Source organism: Tursiops truncatus, chromosome 12, assembly GCF_011762595.2.
Source record: "Tursiops truncatus isolate mTurTru1 chromosome 12, mTurTru1.mat.Y, whole genome shotgun sequence".
Classification (NCBI taxonomy): domain Eukaryota; kingdom Metazoa; phylum Chordata; class Mammalia; order Artiodactyla; family Delphinidae; genus Tursiops; species Tursiops truncatus.
Genome location: NC_047045.1, coordinates 17,029,742 through 17,050,421, shown reverse-complemented (window position 1 = coordinate 17,050,421; position 20,680 = coordinate 17,029,742). Strand labels below are relative to the sequence as shown.

The window sequence follows — 20,680 nt, the reverse complement described above, 5'->3', positions numbered from 1 at the left end:
CAACATGACGGACATCAGCTTGAGGAGGAAGCTAATAACATGGGAGGTGGGATAGAGACTTGGAAAGAAAGTGGTCCCCTGATGATACTGTTGAAGACCTGAAGACTATCTCGCTTCTGAACTTTTCAGTTATGGGAACCAATAACTGGCCCCCCTCCCCACTTTAGTATTTAAGACAGAGTTTGATTTTTGGTTATTTGCAGTATGAGTCCTAACCGATGACTCCTAAGCCACTAGCACATAAATCATATTTCATCCCAGGGAGAAAATGTTGAGAAGTGAGATTGAATCCCGAGGCATCCCAACCTTGGAGACTGGGCCAAGGAAGAGGAACATAAAAGAGAGAAAAGGAACAGGCAGAAACATAGAAGGCGACGCAGGAAAGTGAGGAGTCACTGGGCGGGGGGGGGGGGGGGGGGGGGGGGGGGCGGGGAATGTGTTTGAAGAATGAGGGAGGAGTCCCCTCTTTGAGAGCTCCTGGGAGTTCAGGTAACATGAGGGCAGGTACATGACCTTGGAAATGGCAACATGCAGCTTGCTAGTGACCCTGTGAAGTGCAGTCAGAAGAGGGGAGGAGGGAAGCTGGTAGAGTAGAAGGCAGGGGAGAAGGGGTTCGGGAGTGAAGACAGTGGGTGGACACACATTTCAAGAACTTTTGCTGCAAAGACAGGAAGAGCAGCGAGTCAGGAACAGCCAGGGCTGTGGGGCTGGGAGAGTTTGTTTTCATAGCTTTCATCATTTTTTTTTTTTTTTTTTTGCGGTACGCGGGCCTCTCACTGCCGCGGCGTCTCCCGTTGCGGAGCACAGGCTCCGGACGCGCAGGCTCAGCGGCCATGGCTCACGGGCCCAGCCGCTCCGCGGCATGTGGGATCTTCCCAGACCGGGGCACGAACCAATGTCCCCTGCATTGGCGGGCGGACTCTCAACCACTGCGCCACCAGGGACGCCCCATCATTTGTTTTTTTGAGAATGGAACAGACGAGCGTTCCATATGCTGAGGGAACGATCCAGAGGAGAATAGTAAATAAAGGATGCAGAAAAGAAGAGCAAGTGCAGAGGCGCTCCTAGTAAAGGTGAGAGGGATGGTACCCGAGGACAAGAGGAGACGCTTAGTAAGAGCACAAACACCTCGTCCTTCGTCAAAGGAGAGAACAAAGAACGTGACTGGGTAAAAGAAGGCTTGTGGATTTGTGCTAAGAAGTTGGAGAAGCGTCTGTTCTGTTTTCTCAGTTGAGTGTGAGTGAACATCACCTGCCAAGATGTAGGAAAAGCGTGTGATCAAATGTGGTCATGGCTTCCCGGCAGGACAGAACTTTTCTTTGTTAGGCTTCTGGAAAATGACCTTTTACATTCCTGAAGTTGTAAAACTCTTCCAAGTGACTTTCTTGTCTATTAAATTCTAAAAGGGATGCCTTACATTTTTTGAAAGTTTTGCTACATGTAAATGGGACAGGAGGGGGTGATGGAGGGGGTGTTTCTTTTACCGCCAGTTTAAGGTTTAGGCAACTGGATTCAGATTCTCTTAAAGCTGGTTTTTGTTAAAGGGAAATTTAAAACTTTCCACCTGAAATATTTATAAGCCCGTGACATGTTATTTTCTCTCCAACAGAGAGTTCCTGTTTGCTACAGTTAAGTTAGCTCACATCTGTGGTCTTCATTGACAAGAGTCCTGGCCTTTTCCTCTTTCTTTAGATTTCCTCTAGTTCTCTGGTACTATGAAAAGTTGGAAAAATAATTTATAACACTTAAAAATCAAAGCTATAACTAAAATATATATTATTCATAGCCTAGAAGAAAATAAAGTATCATATTCCACTTCTCTGGACAGTTTTATAATAAGTGTCAAGTTGAGAAACTGCTTGATGTTTCAAGATGAGTAGTTATGACTTCTAGTTATAAGTAGGGGGCTCTTATTACGTTGTAATTATAGGTTTTAGCTAACAAGATAATTTAAGTTAATTAGACTATTATAAAGACCATGTAGAGGAGGAAAGTGTGGGTTATTGTTTTGTGAACACTGCTGGATTTGTCCTCATTTTGGGCAGTACGAAATAACTTATTTTGCACAAAACCACTTAAGAGACTTAAAATACAACTTCGTGTGTAACCTCTCTAGCTATGCAATGCTAAAGAGCGAGCCCATCATATCCACCTGGGGTACTGGCTTCAAATCCTGATGACACGGAGCTGAGAACAAGGAACAATTTCATTCAAAGTCAAATCCAGTCTATGAACCAAAGTGCCTTGGGGGCAGAGATGAAAATACAAGCCTTACTCAGAATGTTGTTCAAAACACATGGCCCAGGAGAGGGTAAACCCACACATCTATAAAACACACTCAGTGGGACAGTTCTAGGCTTTTCTGAAAGGTCGTCAATTAAAACCACCTTAAAGATGCTTTGTGAGAACAGAAGATTTCAATCACGGTCTTTCTAGCTACCAGTGTATAACTATTTGGACTTAAAATAAGTTTTAACTTAAGATATGTAACTGCATATGGTATATGTCTGTGTGGTGCGTGTGTATAAAACGTTCCTTTAGTGAAGGGACTTGAGTGAATGGTGGGGGCGGTGCCAGGTGAGAGAGTCCGATAGCTGTGATCACATTTTAAAGCTGATCTTCAAAGAGGTTCTCCTATTGTACTGAATAGCTCAGCACCTCAGGTCATGAGTTTAAAGGTATTTCCTACAGCAGCGGAGCTCACGGAGTTATCCTTACTCTGGAAATGTCAGATACGGATTCACTGGGATGAAATTGTTAATGGGATTATCAGTAGAAATTTGATGTGCTTTCAGGTTGCAGCCAGGAGAGCGAAGTTTGGCTAAACTGACTAATTACTGATCCCAATCAGTAATGACCATGCTTATGGTTTTCATTTTCTCTTAATAGGGGCAAGTTCTCTGTGTCCCCTGCCCAGTTCAAAAATAGAAGAGGTGAGAACAAGAAGGAAAAAAAGAAAGTAAAGCCCCAATCATCATTTTTTTTTTAATTTTATTTTTGGCTGAGTTGGGTCTTCATTGCTGCGCGCAGGCTTTTCTCTAGTTCCGGCGAGTCGGGGCTACTCTTCATTGTGGTGCGCAGGCTTCTCATTGCGGTGGCTTCTCTTGCTGTGGAGCACGGGCTCTAGGCACGCAGGTTTCAGTAGTTGTGGTACACGGGCTCAGTAGTTGCGGCTCGCGGGCTCTAGCACTCAGGCTCAGTAGCTGAGGTGCACAGGCTTAGTTGCTCTGCGGCATGTGGGATCTTCCTGGACCAGGGCTTGAACATGTGTCCCCTGCATTGGCAGGTGGATTCTTAACCACTGCGCCACCAGGGAAGCCCAAGTCCCAATCATTAACCTTGGATTTGTGCCTTTTCTCTTGAATCCTCTTCCTTATCTTGGTAAGAGAATGTCATGCTCTCTCAGTGGGATTTTGAAGCCTTTCACCAGCTTTGTTACTGGCTCAGATATAGCCCAGAGTCAGGTAGTTATTTAGACACAACTGTCTGCTTTTCATCAAGTCATCCAGACCTATCTTCAGTGACACATTGGCAGGGCCAAGGGGACCTGCACACAGCCCTGTCAGGGAAGATGAGCCGGGAGCCATGAAGAAAGCAGGGCCTCAGGTGGCCCACGCCAACTTCCCACTCATGGAGCTCCATGCCATTCATAGCTTAAAGCAAACCAAACAAACCCTGTTCCCTTTCGAGAGGAGTGGGCAGGTTTCAATTTTCTCTTGGATATGGCCAACAATCAGAATTTTTAGGCAGGAGATAATGGAAGATTGAATGTTTTTCTTCTTTTAAAAAATATCTAGGAGTATTAAGCTAGAGCAGTGAAAGTTCAGACAATTATACCATTTTCTTTTGTTTACTGTTTTTCTCAAATTGAAAGAAAAACAAACTACAAGCAAAACAGATTTGGGATGAAAGCCAAGATTTGTCTGTGGTTCGATTTTGCACTGCCCTGTGGTTCGATTTTGCACTGCCCTGTGGTTCTGATTCCTTTCTCTGTCACAGGGAATATGCAGTGGCCCAAGCCCAGAGTGACTTTCAAGTTCTGCATCCCTAATGTGGGGTTTTTAAAAGTGTGTTCCACTGAGAAACAGTATTGCTAAATGCTCCCTGTAGGAGGAGTACACCTCTTCTTATATCAGACTTGGCCATGTGACTTGCTTCAGCCAACGAAATGTGTGTTGCTTCCAGCAAAACCTTAAGACCATCACAAGGTTCTACCATTTTCCTTTTATCTCTTCCATGAGACCAGCAATGGCTCAAATGGGAGTTGCCCTTTCAGCCTTGATCCAAGAGTTAAGAAGATGCTGAATAGAGCTACAGCCACCTAGCAGCTGTCTTGTAAAGTGAAAGAGCAATAGAGCACTGTTGTTATAAACCACTGAAATTTTGTTACTGCAGCATAACCCAGCTCATCCTCACCAACACGTTGTCAGGACAAAGGGGGCTCTTTGTATCAAATGATTTTTTAAATGCTACGTATGCTATCCCACTTAAAACATAATAATGTAGACTGGCATTTTAAAAGATGTCCAAAAATCTTGCAGGAAAGAAACTGGTTTACCAGTAATCTTGAGTAAAGAATTTTTTTTACATAATACTTAATAACTTTTCACCAAACACACTTTTTAAAAAAGCTGCCCTAATGCATTTTTGTCTGTTACCTGAAACAGAGGTTGATTCATGAAGCTGGTGGCTCTTGTGAACTTCTGCAAACTAGTCATTACTGGCTTCATTCCTTTGTTTGTTCATTCATTCATTCATGAAAAAATATATCAGGTACTAGAGTTAGTGCTGGAGATGCTAAGGTCTCCCACTGCTATCTCGTGGGTGTGCAAGAAATATCACTGTCATTAATTTCTATAAGTGAACTTCATTTCTGACTGGGTATCTAAGCACATGTACCAGGTTGTTTTATTTTATTTTATTTTATTTTTTGCGGTACGTGGGCCTCTCACTGTTGTGGCCTCTCCCGTTGCGGAGCACAGGCTCTGGACGCGCAGGCTCAGCGGCCATGGCTCACGGGCCCAGCCACTCTGTGGCACGTGGGATCTTCCCAGACCGGGGCACGAACCCGTGTCCCCTGCATCGGCAGGCGGACTCTCAACCACTGCACCACCAGGGAAGCCCATGTACCAGGTTTTGAGAGTATGATTACTGCTGGTCACATGTCCACTGTCCAGTTCCACATGGTGGCTTCGGGACTGGGGATGTGACACCGTCCTATGAGTTTCAGGCCAAGCCTAGGGCATGGGAGCATCTTTGCAGGGGTCTCCACAATCCTGCATTGCTGGGCACATCACCCAGCCCTTCCCTCCACGGCCTTAATGCTGCTGCCAAGAAGCAGGGTTCAGTTCCTTGCCCCGGGACTACAGGAGGCAGAATTCTATGACAGCCTCCAAGATTCCTGGTCCCAGGGGTACACACACCTTTCCTGAGTTATACAACGAACAATAATCTCGGTACTGCTGTGTAGGGAGTTTGCAGATGTGACTGAAGTGCCGAATCTGTTGACCTTAAATTAAAGAGAACAGTCACGTGAGCCTCACCTAATTACACAAGTCCTTTAAGAGCAGAGCATTCTTCCTGCTGGTTGTAGGAGAGGAAGCCAAGGATTCAAAGCATGGGAAGGATTCAACACGCCATTGCTGGCTTGACGACAGAATGGAGGGCAGCCCTGACTGTCAGCCAGCAAGGAAGCATGGGCCTCAGCCCCATAAGTGCCAAGAAACTGAGTTCTTCCAGCCCGAGTGAGCTTGGAAGCGCGTTTCTCCCAGCCTGGCTGACACCCTGATTTCAGCCTTGTGATACTCTGAGCAGAGACCCAGCCCTATCACACTGGACCTATGGAACCAGGATTGTAGACTCTAGGACCAGCTGGGTCTATAGAACTGCGATCAGTGTTTCAAGCTGCCAGGTATGTGGGGATGTGTGATGCAGCAAAAGAAAACCAGCACATGCACCCCAGGCCCTGTCTTCTCTCTTCCTCTCCTCTGGCCTGGGGTCTCTGTTTCCAGTTTGGAGGGGAAATCAGAGAGCGTGAGGGAAGCCTGGGCAACCTTACTTCTTCAAGACATTCTCTTTTTTTTTTTTTTTTTTAGATATTTGAAATACAACTTTATTCTGATTCTAAACGAAAAGGAATGGGAATGACAGTAAGATTCCACCACTGAATATAAGACTGTAGCAGTCTTATATTTGAAACTCAAGGAGGAAAGAACTGTGTTCCAAAACACCTAAATATGCAGGTCCAAAAAAATGAAGGTTTGTTTGTTTTTTTTAACTGCCACATTCACTCCAAAGCCCATTCATCTCCTTCAGCATCCCAAACATTAAGCACATGTTCTGCTTAGCTATGTAATAAAGTGGCAAACATGCTGCACCACTGACATCACAGGACAGTTGCCTATAAAACTAGACTTCTGACGCTGGGCTCCAGCTTCACTTTTCTCACAGGTCATCATGTTCATCCGGGAGGGCAGTTGTCTGAACAACCTCTAGATCGTGCTCGTACTGCGCTGCCAACACTGGGTCCATGACCCCCTCTGCTGGGGCGAGAGCAGGCATGGCGACGAACTCCGAGTTAGGGTCTCCGATCGGTTTTCTAGCAAGCCAGAGGAAGGGCTTTTCAAAATTGTAGTTACTTTTGGCAGAGATGTCATAGTACTGAAGATTCTTCTTTTGGTGGAAGACAATCGACTTTGCCTTAACCTTTCTGTCCTTAATATCCACTTTGTTGCCACACAACGCGATGGGGATGTTCTCACACACTCGTACCAGATCTCTATGCCAGTTAGGCACGTTCTTGTAAGTAACCCTCGATGTTACATCAGACATTATGATGGTACACTGAGCTTGGATGTAATAGCCATCTCTCAGTCCACCAAATTTCTCCTGGCCAGCTGTATCCCATACGTTGAACTTAATGGGTCCCCTGTTGGTATGCAACACAAGGGGATGGACCTCAACGCCCAAGGTGGCTACATACTTCTTCTCAAATTCACCAGTCAGATGGCGTTTCACAAATGTAGTTTTCCCAGTACCGCCGTCACCAACCAATACGAGCTTGAACTGCACTTGGGGCTCTCCTTGCGCAGCCATCGCGATGCTGCTTCCAGAAGCGTCTCCGCGCCCGTCTGACTCAAGACATTCTCTTTACAACCTCTTCCTCTCACTTCTTTCAAAGCCCGGATGTGGGTTTCTGTTTTTTGATAGGTATCTCACTTCCTTTTTAAAATTTTTATTGGCGTATAGATGAGTTACAATGTTGTGTTAGTTTCAGGTGTACAGCAAAGCAGTTATACATATACATATATCCACTTTTAAAATTTTTTTTTAGAATCTTTTCCCATATAGGCCATTACAGAGTATTGAGTTCCCTGTGCTATACAGCAGGTCCTTATTAGTTATCTATTTTATATATAGTAGTGTGTATATGTCAATCCCAGTCTCCCAATTTATCCCTCCCCCCACCCCGATCCCCTGGTAACCATAAGTTTGTTTTCTACATCTGGATGTGTTTTCTTAAAGAGACTTCTAGAAAGCAAAATCCAGGGAGCCCTGCAAGCTGCATTTCCCCTTCTCCATCCTCCAGACACACTCAGAGCTACCACCTGTTAGCCCGAGACAATAAGATCTGAGCCTGCTGGAAGTGAGGAAAGAGAAGTGAGGAAAGAGAACACACAAGGAGGCGAAAATACTCCACGGACTAGTATCTTCACATACTGTTCCTTCCCAAAGCTTCGCCTCATGGCCCTGCGGATCTAGATGTGACAGAGGCAAGTTTTCCAGCAGGAACACCAGAGGCAGCATGTGACCAAGAGACAGCCCGCCCCGGCCCTCGCCTTGTTACACTCCCCAAGTGGTGCAGGATGAAATGCCAGATCAGCCTGTGGGAAACAGAAAGGAAAGCTGTGTCCCAGGCTCTGGCCGGTGGGCAGGGCACCTACACGGAGCATTGCCCTGAGGGTGGCAGCATTTGGCAATGAAGGATGTTTAGACGGTGGAAATCCTAGACTCCCAGGCAAAGGGAGAACCCATCTGGTGACATCTCCTGGTATCAGGCTCTGGTGGACCAAATCTCGACTGGTCATTTCATAAGTGCACATGTTTCTCTGGGGTCCAAAGAGGGGCTGACTGCAGCCCCTGGAATGTGGGCTGTGAGGGTGAAACTTCTGAGAATCACAGGACCAGCAGCCTTCGTATTTCTTTCCCCAGGGCAGCCTCTAGAGAGAACAGGCAAATAGAACGAGCAGTTCCCAGCTCTTCAGGGCCCGTTTTCTGCCAGACAGTGTGCCATGCATCTTCTGTGCATTATATAGTTTAGCCCTCATAACAAACCTGCAAGGTCAATAAATCCCCATTGTAAAGCCCAGGCAGTTGAGCCGCAAGAGGTTAAGATAAGCTGCCCAATTCACACACTCCCTAAGCGGTAGAGTCAGGGTCAATCAGAAAAGAAAGCTCAGGCAGCAGAGTTGTCAGGGGTCAGCCCAGCAGATCCTGGCCACCATTGCTCTGGTCCTGCACTCTCTAGAACAGGTTTCCTTCACATAGGGATCCCCAAAATATCTGTAGGCTGGTGGTGGAAAGGAAAGTCCCATGGCTCAGAGGCGGCATGCATGCGCATATGGGTGAATCTGTTTAGATTAGTTGGCAAAGAGTCCAAATGAAGTGAGGAATTGGGATTACTTTGATCTTGGTGGCTGCAGGATAACCTAGACTCATACCCTTGGTTCGCCAAAGGTGGTTATGCTTGTTTGCACTCACTATGGCTGCCTGACAGGCTCCCACTCTAGCTCTCCACTGTTTTAGGTCTCTTTAACACACGCATAGGAAGAATTACTCATTTCCTCCTTTTGGTCCAATAGGTTAGATTCCAACTGCTTCTAATATACCCCATTGTGTTCAAGTGTGTTGTCACCGAACATTCCACGCAACCACCATTAGCATTTATTCTTGTTTCTTCAAGACCAAAGTAAGTCTAGCACATAGTGGGTCTTTGGTATTTGAGAGGAGAAAGAGAGAAACCTTTGCACTGTCCTGGCCACAGAGATATAAGGGTTTGGTTCTAGAATGTGTTCTTACAAATCAACCAAGGCCTAGCCAGCTCCAAAAGCAGAAGCATCTCTGACCTGCCCCCTAGTGCTTGCACTGAAGGATAAATGCTGACACTGTGTTGAGATCAGATGTCCCATGGGACAGAAGGTCAAGGATACAGTCATGTGAGCTGGGTCTGAGGCAGTCCCTGGGGGGTGGGGGAGGCCCAGGTGAGTTGTGGATCTGCACTGCAGATAAGTAAGGTTCATTTAAAGGGGCCTCCACCAGTGAAGATGACAACAGAAAATCTCCATTGCTGCTCTTCTCCTTGGGCTTCCAAAGGAACACCCGATGAAACCATTACCAGGAAAATTACCTCCCTTAAAACCTCTGCTCCTATCTGGCTCGACGTCCCTTCCCAATCTGGTTCTTTACACAACCCCCCACCTAAACCCTCTTCCTGCCCCACCAGACTCAGTGGTGACTGTTCCTACAGAATCCCAGTTGATGATCTCACTGGGGCATGGCTCTGTACTTCTCAAATCTGGAGGCGCTCACATCCTCCATTTCCCCCTTGGGCCTTGCACCCCCACACCAGCCTTTGCTGGGACTGCTTTGCCACATGCTGTGAGGAGACCTCCTGTGGCTCACTGGCGCCAGATTGGAGCTAGGAGATGGGGGAAGATCTTGCCACTGAACCGGGGAAAGCGAGAGTGCTGTGGTTCTGGTAGACCTATTTGAGACTTGCGATGTGCTCTCTCAGAAGCAGTGCCCATTAGGCTCTAGAATGCTGTTAGCACAGCACTCTTTTTGCTATGTGATGAGTGCTGCTGGCTGTGGTGGGCTGACCTAACATTTCCTACGGGAAAATGCATTCTGAGTTCCCAAGGATGTCTTAGAAATGAACTTTTGAATCTACAACGTGTTTCTCAAATTTCTCCCAAGGAGCTTATGATTTTTCTCTGTCATGATGCTGAGCTAGTTCTGGTTTCGTGTTCAGTATAAACCAACATCCAATGCCCAACCTCAGGCTCTTGGAAGTGAGTGATGCCGGGAAGAGAAAAAGTTTCCCTGAAAACACCTTCCCAGAAAGCAACACAGAAGCTGGACTCTTCCTTTGGAACAAAAACTCAGAACATTCTGACCTTGGATTGGATTCCTATTTTGAACACTCAGGAGGAGGGAAGTGAGATAAGGAGTTGTGGGGCAGCCCAATTGCAGTGGCTATGAACCAAGTCCCAGGTTCCAGTAAAGTTACTTTACTTCCTCCTCTGACATCTGCCCTTTCATTTCATGTCCTTGTCAAGATGATATTATGAGAACATGTGTCTAATATGATCTTAGGAACAATGATTTTGAAAATATCTCTTTATTGAAGCCTTGTCCTTGACACTTCCTGGTTGGCTCTAAGTTACATGTTCTCTTCTGAATGAAAGAGATGTGATCACCAGTTTCCTTAAATGGACTCAACCCGGGCAAACTTGGCTTAAGATGTTGGGTAAGTTCTGAGGAAGGCTTAGACTCAGTTCATCATTTCAGACAACGTGCTCCACACTCTTCTCCACATCACCACCTTGAAATGTTACTAAACGAGCAGCAAAAAAAAATCCCTGTCTTTCCTTTCTGGCTCCATGGTTTCCTTCTGCTTGCTGACTTTGCAGGCAGCCTGAGCAATTCCACTGTTTGTCTGAGCCTCTTGAAGTAAACTGGCTGTCTGCTTAGCACTCTGAACTTTAGAAGGACAGGGTTTTTGAAATTCAAGGGAGCACAAGAAGGACTGTACTATTAATTTATTAATGTGCCAGTGTTGCTGTCAGAATGGCCAACATTAAAAAGTCTACAAATAAGAAATGCTGGAGAGGCTGTGGAGAGAAGGGAACCCTCCTACACTGCTGGTGGGAATGGAAACTGGTGCAGCCACATGGAGAATAGTATGGAAGTTCCTCAAAAAACTAAAAATAGAGCTACCATACAATCCAGCAATCCCACTCCTGGGCATATATCTGGACAAAACTATAATTCGAAAAGATACATGCACCCCTATGTTCACAGCACTATTTAAAATAGCCAAGACATGGAAACAACCTAAATGTCCATCAACATAGAAATGGATAAAGAAGATGTGATATATATAATATATATTATACACACACACACACACACACACACACACACACACACACACACACAAAATGGAATATTACTCAGCCATAAAAAAGAATGAAATAATGCCATTTGCAGCAACATGGATGGACCTAGAGATTATCACACTAAGTGAAGTAAGTCAGAAAGAGAAAGACAAGTACCATATGATACCACTTATATGTGGAATCTAAAATATGACATAAATGAACTTATTTACAAAGCAGAAACAGACTCACAGACATAGAGAACAGACTTGTGATTGTCAAGGGGGAGGGGGATGGGGGAGGGAAGACTGGAAGTTTGGGATTAACAGATGCAAACTATTACATACAAGGTGGATAAACAACAAGGTCCTACTGTATAGCACAAGGAACTATACTCAATATCCTGTGATAAACCATAATGGAAAAGAATATAAAAAAAAGAATGTATATATACATATGTATAACTGAATCACTTTGCTATACAGCTGAAGTTAACACAACATTGTAAATCAATTATAATTCAATAAAAGTAAAAAAAACATGCCAGTATTGTTTCTCTTGTATCCTTTTTTGTTTGTTTGTTTGTTTGTTTTTTGCGGTACGTGGGCCTCTCACTGTTGTGGCCTCTCCCGTTGCGGAGCACAGGCTCCGGACGCGCAGGCTCAGCGGTCATGGCTCACGGGCCCAGCCGCTCCGCGGCATGTGGGATCTTCCCGGACCGGGGCACGAACCCGCGTCCCCTGCATCGGCAGGCGGACTCTCAACCACTGCGCCACCAGGGAAGCCCTCTCTTGTATCTTTGAAATGGATTTTCATCGTCTAAGAGAATTCACAGGCAAAGAATATCCTTCCCTCTCATTTTTGTCTTAAGGTCTCTACTTAAGTCTTGGAATAGTGAAGCTTGAACACAGGAAAAACAAACCAAATCAAAACAAAAACCGCGAAACACCCAAAGAGGCTGCCTGTTGACTCTGCTAAGCTCTGCTCCATACATACCCTTCCACTGGCGGGGCCGGGGTTGGAAAACTCTTCAGTGAAAGTCAGAAGTTGAAACTCAAGGCTTCTATGAAAAGGCAGGCCTGTCTTTGACATTTTTGTTTCCCTCCAGAGATCTTTCACAGTATCTTTCATTGCAAGAATGACTCTGAATAACAGCTAATAATTACCACAATGGACATTTAATATTTATCATGCTAAGTTCTTAATAACCTTTAATAGGCATTAATCATGTAAATTTATTAAGAATCGCAGAAATTCGTGAGGCACCATTTCCTAGGGTAATTTATAAAACCACAGAGACAATGAAATTTCAACAAATCATTCCTTGAAGTGAAGGTAATTTAAAAATGAATATAATCAGATTTGGTGTCTGACTGACTTCAATGGAATATTAATGCAAGTTCCTTGATGCTATTTGTTAAGGCACGGAAAGGAATAACTTGAGGTTTTGACTGTTAACAATAAAGTAATTTTACTCAAATATTCACGATTCTGAAAGGCTAGCAAAGTCTCAGTGGACCTACGGTCTGGGATACTGAAGTCAGAAGAGCATTCTCGGTGGGCGTGAATTTTGTTTTGTTTCTTTGCTGTCTACCTATGTACTAGGACAGTGATTGAATTTAAAGAAAAGGTGGGATACATGTAAGTTCACACACAAGAATTGCTGGATCATATACTAGGAAATTTGAACTGATGCTTTTTCTAATTCATAAGCTCGCTGATTAAGAAAAACCCTCGAATTAAGAAATTCTCTTTTTCACTTTGAATGCCACCCTCCCGCTCTCCTTCTGCACACAGCTCCAGGACCTTCAGATGCAGGAATGCTCCACAATGAATATAGTTATAAATATAGAGATGTATGTATAGAGCTCTCTAATCCTCTTATTGAGAGAAAAGTTCCCTCACACCTCAAATTCCTGGGTTTAAATCAAATGTCAGCTCTCCAGCTCGTCCACAGGTGATGACTACGGGTTCCCATACCCAGCTGGTCCTGCCCACTGTCCAGGAGAGGAATGTAGATTCTGTTTCTTGAGTAAATAGGTTTTCTTTAGATACCAATATCTAGATATCTGCTGAACTTGATGCAGAGGCTTTTTCTTAATACCATTTTTATGGAGGTTCCTCAAAAAACTAAAAATAGAGTTACCATATGATCCAGCAATCCCACTCCTGGGCATAGATCTGGACAAAACTATAATTCAAAAAGATACATGCACCCCTAGGTTCAAAGCACTGTTTACAACAGCCAGGACATGGAAGCAACCTAAATGTCCATCAACAGATGAATGGATAAAGAAGATGTGGTACGTATGTATGTGTGTGTGTGTGTGCGTGTGTGTATATATAATATACACTGGAATACTACTCAGTCATAAAAAATAATGAAATAATGCCATTTGCAGCAACATGGATGGACCTAGATATCATGCTAAGTGACGTAAGTCAGACAAAGACAAATACTGTATGATATCACTTATGTGTAGAATCTAAAATATGACACAAATGAACCTATCTACAAAACAGAAACAGACTCGCAGATAGAACAGATTTGTGGTTGCCAAGGGGGAGAGGGGTGGGGAGGGATGGATTGGAAGTTTGGGGTCAGCAGATGCAAACTGGCATATACAGAACAGATAAACAACAAGGTCCTACTGTAGAGCACAGGGAACTATATGCAATATCCTGGGATAAACCATAATGGAAAAGAATAGGAAAAAGAATGTATGTATATGTATAACTGAATCACTCTGCTGTACAAGCAGAAATTAATACAACATTGTGAGTCAACTATACTTCAATAAAATAAAAATTTTTTAAATGTTAATAGTTCCTTTTTTCTTTTAACTGTGTATTACCACAAGTAATACATGTAAGGTTGCCAGATAAAATAGAAGATATCTAGTTAAATTTGAATTTCAGATAAGAAATGAATCATTTTTGGTATAAATTATGTCCCATGCAATCTTGGGACATATTTACACTAAAAATGACTTCATTTCTTATCTGAAATTCAAATTTAACTAGGACATCCTCTATTTTTATTTGCTAAGTCTGGCAACGCTTCGTTCGTGCTTTGCATAAATGCAAAAAGAAAGAAACATAAATCACCAGAATTCTCACATTCTTGATTCTTTTCCTAATCCCTTAATATAATTGGAACTAATTTGGGTCCTTCCCAACCAAATTATTATAAATTAAAATGTTTTAAAAGTTACGTATTCTCAATAAATAGTATCAGCATCCTTAACCCCCTTTGGTTTTTCTTTCTTCTCCAGGAGTCATCTTGTTAAGAAAAATAAAGATGGATGAATCCCAGAGTAAAGCCAGAAATACCACTAGTCAGGCTGTTAAGAGTCTGCTAAAATACTGACAAAGAAAACCTAGGTTACAGATAACACAGTGTCTCATCTTTGGCAGCGAGAGAAGGGTGAGGGTGGCACTCCCTCACTGAAGGACGTGTGTGTTGGTGTGTGTCTCCGTCCTTCTATCTGTCTGATTATAATCGACAGAATGGAAAAAGAAAAATATACCGCAGCCCCCAAATTTGAGCAAATTGCCCTCATTTCCTTCTTTTTTCTGTTGGTTGATCGAAGCAGGTTATCTATCCATTTTGCTAAGATAAAACGGGAGAATGGGCATCGACTTTGCAAAGGATTTTTAAGCTATTGCTGACACCAGGACACTCATATGAGTGGTGGATTGTGTGTGTGTGTGTGTGTGTGCATGTGTGGGCATGAATGTGTATAAGTGTAAGTGGGCAAGCAGGAGTGCATGCCTGGGCGTGAGTATGTGCGCACGCGTGGGCGTGTGGCGTTTGTGCCGGGCGGGCGGAGAACAACTTGCAGGGTAAAGACGGCCCCTGAGACAGCAAGACCTGACGCGGAGGGAGCACCTCTCCTGGCCTGTCTGGGTGGTGCCTGGGCACATCAAGATAGCAACAGTGATTTAATCACTACTTTAATGCAATGTGTAATTGTTTTTGAGGAAGAAATACTGGTCAAGGAGTAGATTTCTAGGCAAGTGCTAAAGGCACCTCTCGCCTCCGCTGCTCCTATCCCAAGGATGCGTCAAGGGCAAGGGTGTTGCGTGAGATCCCATTGCTGGGGGGAAGTTGAGGGCCTCAGCCCACAGAGGTGTGGTCTCTCTATGGCCCTTGGACTTTGACTCCCTTGGACTTCCCATTCCTACTTGAAGTGTTTGCTTTGCCCTGGGCCTTGGGGACACTCTTCCGTTGATTCTCTTCTGGACTGTAGCTTAATAAAAGGAGCCCTCCTCTGCTTTCTGTGCTGTGTCATATCTGAAAAATAACCGGAAGGTTGTGAACTTTCCTTCAAAGTGTCACTGGTATAGGAGAGCTCCTATGACTCAACTACTGAGCTCTTGTTTTCCATCTGCCGGACAACCTCAAGGTCATGCCTGATGAAAGCCATGCTCTTCCTGTCTGGACAGGGATTCCAAAGAAGATTCCTTCTGGGTGGATCCCCTCAACTCTTCACACTGGTCAGGGTCAGGAGAATGCCGGGTCCCAAACAAGTTGTTGGAGAGAAAACAATGGAAATCTCAGTAGCCCTCAAGGAGCTCATGTGGTAGCAAAAACAGAGAGGAAACCATACCGATATGAGAAGCATATGAGAGACTATGGCCACAGGGATGGAAGAAGGGTCTGTGTGTGTCTGTGTGTGGCGTGAGATGGAGATCATTTCAGGTAGGCTGGAACAGGTGGTGTTTAAATCGAGCTTTGAAGATCCCTAAGAGTCAGCTCAATAGGAAAATTATGCTCGGAACGGCACTGGCGACACACAGAGATGGGGAGATGGCTGCACACTCCAGGGGCTGCAGGGCAATGTGTCCGGATTCTGGAGCCGCGGGAGAGGTACATAAACAGGACTCTGGTGAGGGGGTGGGGCCCATCATGAGGAGGCTGGTGAGCTTTGCTAAAGCGCTTGGGTTTATACTGAGGACCACAGCGAGACACTGAAGGATTTTAGGAGAGTGTTATAACTGGACTTCACCTTTAGAAAGATGTTGTTGGCAACAGCATAGGGAAGCGGCTAGAGGGGGCATAAACAGAGGCAAGAGGATCAATCAGAGCAAAGAATTAAGGCAGTGGTGCTTGGAGCAGATACAGACACGTCTGTGAACAGAATTTAGGAGTAAGTGATGGGGTGGGGCAGCGCATGACAGTTTCTGGTGTGTGTCGCTGGATGGATGGTGATGTCATTCGTTAAGAAAGAGAAAACAGAAGGCGGGACAGACTTTGAGGTAGGTTTTGCTATCCTGATTTGGAGGCCTGTATGACATTCAGATAAGGTCTCGAACTCAGAAGAGAGGTTAGCTACATTGATAGGTTTGAAAATCCTCAGTATTTAAATGTTACATTTAAAGGACCTATCTGGGGTGTTGAGGACTCTCTGTAATAGGCAGGAACAGGTTTCAGTACGTTATTATTATTATTATTATTATTTTTTTTTTTTGCAGTACACGGGCCTCTCACTGTCGTGGCCTCCCCCGTTACGGAGCACAGGCTCTGGACGTGCAGGCTCAGTAGTTGTGGCTCACGGGCCCAGCCGCTCCGCGGCATGTGGGATCTTCCCGGACTGGGGCACGAACCCATGTCCCCTGCATCAGCAGGCGGACTCTCAACCACTGCGCCACCAGGGAAGCCCCAGTACGTTATTTTAATATTCGCTTATGTAGTGCTTTACAGATATTCATAGATACCTATCTTTTAGAGAAAATTAAAGATTTTCATTTCAAACATCTCATGGTGGTCACCACAGTTCTGAAAGATGAGAAAGGCACCATTTGTCTAATTTGATAGAGGAGGAAACCGAGGCTCAGATTAAATGCCTTTCCTGAGGTTACACAGCTAGTCAGTTGGCAGGGTTTCCTGCCTTTGAATCCAGGACTCTTTCCTGCACTCTCCGGGGCCTCTCCCATTGCAGTGGAGGCCAGCACCGCTCACCACATCCTGCTTCCTGCAGCAGGCAAATGTGGATTTCTTAAGAGCTTTAAAACCCAAAGGTACAATACCCACACGAAGATTATACCACAGCGCTCCTGGCACGCAGGGCATGATCCTAGAAGTCCTTATTTTGTTGCTAAATGTATTCTTTGTACATGCTTATTGTGTGGAATGCAGTATAAAAAGAGTAGGGTTACATCAAGGACCAGAAACTCCAGTTTATCTGCATCCTTCTGCTAATCTCTCTCTTTCAGTGCCATGGAAGGTAGAAGCTTGGGTTGGCACAGGGTTGAGATAAAGCTGTGCTGTCTTCAGCACAATGCCTCTCCCACCACAGCTCTTCTGGGAGGGTTGCACCCACGGGAAACCGGTTGTACAGGAGAAGTATTGAAACAGCCTGTGAGTGCTCCGTCAATTCCCTATCCCATTTCCTACACTGAGAAACGAATGGTTCATGCCGGTTCTGAGCCCTTAACATTGCTGTCCTTGCCCACGAGTGAGGCCACAGACCTTCTACAAAAGCTCCTTAGGGAATCTCTTTAGCGTCTGCCTCCCCCCACTTCCGAGCTCAGGTGTTCTGACTTTCTCAGGCCCCACGTCCCTCTCCATGCCTGGCCTTCCTGGAGGCTTGGATGCTCTGCTAGGCCAGCCTTTCAACCACTCTTCACCTGTGCTCTCTAGCCTTAGGCAAATCAACCTCAGATTCCTGGAAAGGATGCCAGGTCCAGCAACCTTGGTTTCAACAGTAAAAGGGAGGTGAAGACAATCCTGGGAACTCAGGGAGGGAGTGGATCTCAGGTTCCACGACAGAATTTTTGTTTTCGTTAAGTCTCAGCATGTAGTCAGATCATTAAATGATACTTTTCATTCTCACCATAGTTTACGTCCTCATTACGTCCTATCACTGAACGTTTTGGTTATTTATAAATTTCTGCTTATAGGTAATGTACAAATACATGCATCCATACTGCCTTTATTCCGTTGAGTTATTATTAATAGTTTATCTCAATTGGTATAAGTGTCAGGAGCCTGGGGATTCGTCATCATTCCTCTCCACTAAGATCCTTCCTAACGCCAAATCCACTAATACCTCTATCCTGTTTCTCACCTTCGTTTTTGTTCCACGACCATAATTCAATTCCTTACTATCTTCCTTGGGACTGTTTGTAACATCTACAAAGACTTAAAAGTCCCCACATCAAAAATGATCAGTCTTGGTAACTCAGGAAATCCATAACTAAACCACCAGGAGGGCTCAGAACTAAAGACCACCATCTCCGAGAAATATAATCCCTGTCTAGTTGACTGTTCTTCGAAAAGCAGCAAATAGCTGTTTTCTCCCCCCAGAGGTTGCCCTCCTGGCCAGCGCCATGGGCCCGCGACTAAGCAGAGTCAAGTACTTGCGAATATTTTCTTTTTTGTTTTTATGGTTTTACCGCTTCTCTGGTTTTCACTGTATGTCACCACAAAGATAATTTTAGAAATATTTAGTGCACAAATAATTAAAAACATAAATATAGCTACATTTACACAACAAACCTTGTGATACTGCAGCACAGGCCCACTAAACCTCCGTAACGATTAAGAGTCTTAAAACGTGTAGCAATGAAGAAGCTCATCTTATCCAGAACACTCCAGCCTCTGACTTCAGAAGCACTGGCCTGAATACGTGCACACTGTTCAAGAGGAAAAGTCCCGAGGTCGTTAGCTGGGATCTCTATACGTTACTTGGAAAGAAGCATCATAAATAAAGATATGCCTCCTTGATCTATCACTGAATATTCTGACTCTTTCTTTTAATTAGTAAACCATGGGGAGAAAGCACTCAGGTGTAAGAGTGCTAAGACATACTCTGGGGTGACGATGGACTGTCTGCCTGTTCACAGATACCATTATTAGCGGAAGCGGATGATTGATGAGAAACACTGAGCCAGAGGTAAAGACAACTTTTCAAAGAAGTTGTACCAAACCCCAGGCAGCTACATTCAGTGCTCACAGGGCCACGGTGGTCAGATGCTGCATGTGTCTGCAAGAGCGTAATGGCATTTGATAGATGCTGTAAGGTTTTTAGCACAAGTAGCATGGCTGATAAGGGGACCTATCCTTAATATCTCTTTAAAAAATGTATTAATGGCTGAATTTAAACTGTCTCTACTTCCAACGACCTAATGGTGTTGAGGTGACGTACGCTCACCTGAGAAGTACTTTGCTATCCTAAAGGAAGATGTTACACCTTTCTAAAAATCTCACGTCAAAGACATGTTTCTACAATATGTTGTATCAGAGAAAGGTAAAAATCAGCTGTACAGAGTTCAAATGAAATAAAACCAGAAAATAAATTAATTAACCATGTCCACTTTTTATGACTGGATAAAATAAAAAAGGGTACTTAACTCATCTTCCAGACTGTTCAGGAACATAATATGTAAGTATTCTCAACACAAATACAACAAAATCTACAAATACAGACTATTGGTGTAGTGCAAAGAGACCTGTGGCAAAGTCATATTCTTTTGCAACTAACTAAGAAAGAAAATAGGGAAATGTGACTCCACTAGGGCTAGTAGCTGCTGATATGGCCTATTTTCATATTTATTTGCTCCTGAATGGCACTGACCTTTTGATATACTGAAAATAGATTTTCTCCTTGACAAGAAAAATCTTCCAAAATAAATGTTACCTTATTTTAAAAGAAAAAAAAATATTTTAAAAACCCCAGTAAATTGCATGTAAATCAATGAAGTTAGAACAATCCCTCACACCATACACAAGAATAAACTCCAAATGGCTTAAAGACTTAAATATAAGACATGATTCCATAAAACTCCTGGAAGAGAACATAGGCAAAATATTCTTTGACATAAATTGTACCAATGTTTTCTTAGGTCAGTCTTCCAAGGCAATAGAAATAAAAGCAAATATAAACAGATTGGACCTAATCAAACTCATAAGCTTTTGAACAGCGAAGGAAACCAGAAACAACAAGAAAAGACAACCTACAGAATGGGAAAAACTATTTGCAAACTATGTGACTGATAAGGGCTTAATTTTCAAAATATACACATAGCTCATACAGCTCAATATCAGAAAAACAAACAACCCAATCAAAAAATAGGCAGAAGACCTAAACAGAAATTTTTCCAAGGAACACAATACAGATGGCCAAGAGGCACATGAAAAGATGTTCAGCATCACTAATAATTAGAGAAATGCAAATCAAAACTACAATGAGGTATCACCTCACACTGGTCAGAATGGCTATCAAAAAGTCTACAAACAACAAATGCTGGAGAGAGTGTGGAGAAAAGGGAACCCTCTTGCACTATTGGTGGGAATGTAAATTGATACAGTCACTGTGGAGAACCATACGGAGGTTCCTTAAAAAACTAAAAATAGAGCTACCACATGATCCAGCAATCCCACTCCTGGGCATATATCCAGAGAAAACTCTAATTTGAAAAGACACATGCAGCCCAACGTGTACTGCGGCATTATTTGCAATAGCCAAACATGGAAGAAACCTAAGTGTCCATTGACAGATGAATGGATAAAGAAG

The 20,680-nt window shown here is 44.0% G+C and overlaps 1 protein-coding gene across 1 annotated transcript; it reads right to left on the bottom strand.

The window, feature by feature from the left end:
• Nucleotides 1-6,211: 6,211 nt before the first annotated feature.
• Nucleotides 6,212-7,153, bottom strand: LOC101339508 (GTP-binding nuclear protein Ran). The gene has a single exon (XM_004327210.4). The coding sequence runs from the start codon at nucleotides 7,093-7,095 to the stop codon at nucleotides 6,445-6,447; it is 651 nt and encodes a 216-aa protein (XP_004327258.2). The 5' UTR covers nucleotides 7,096-7,153; the 3' UTR covers nucleotides 6,212-6,444.
• Nucleotides 7,154-20,680: the final 13,527 nt, after the last annotated feature.

Excerpts from the sequence above, each read along its gene's own strand:
- LOC101339508 (XM_004327210.4), bottom strand. The coding sequence starts at position 7,095 with ATGGCTGCGCAAGGAGAGCCCCAAGTGCAGTTCAAGCTCGTATTGGTT.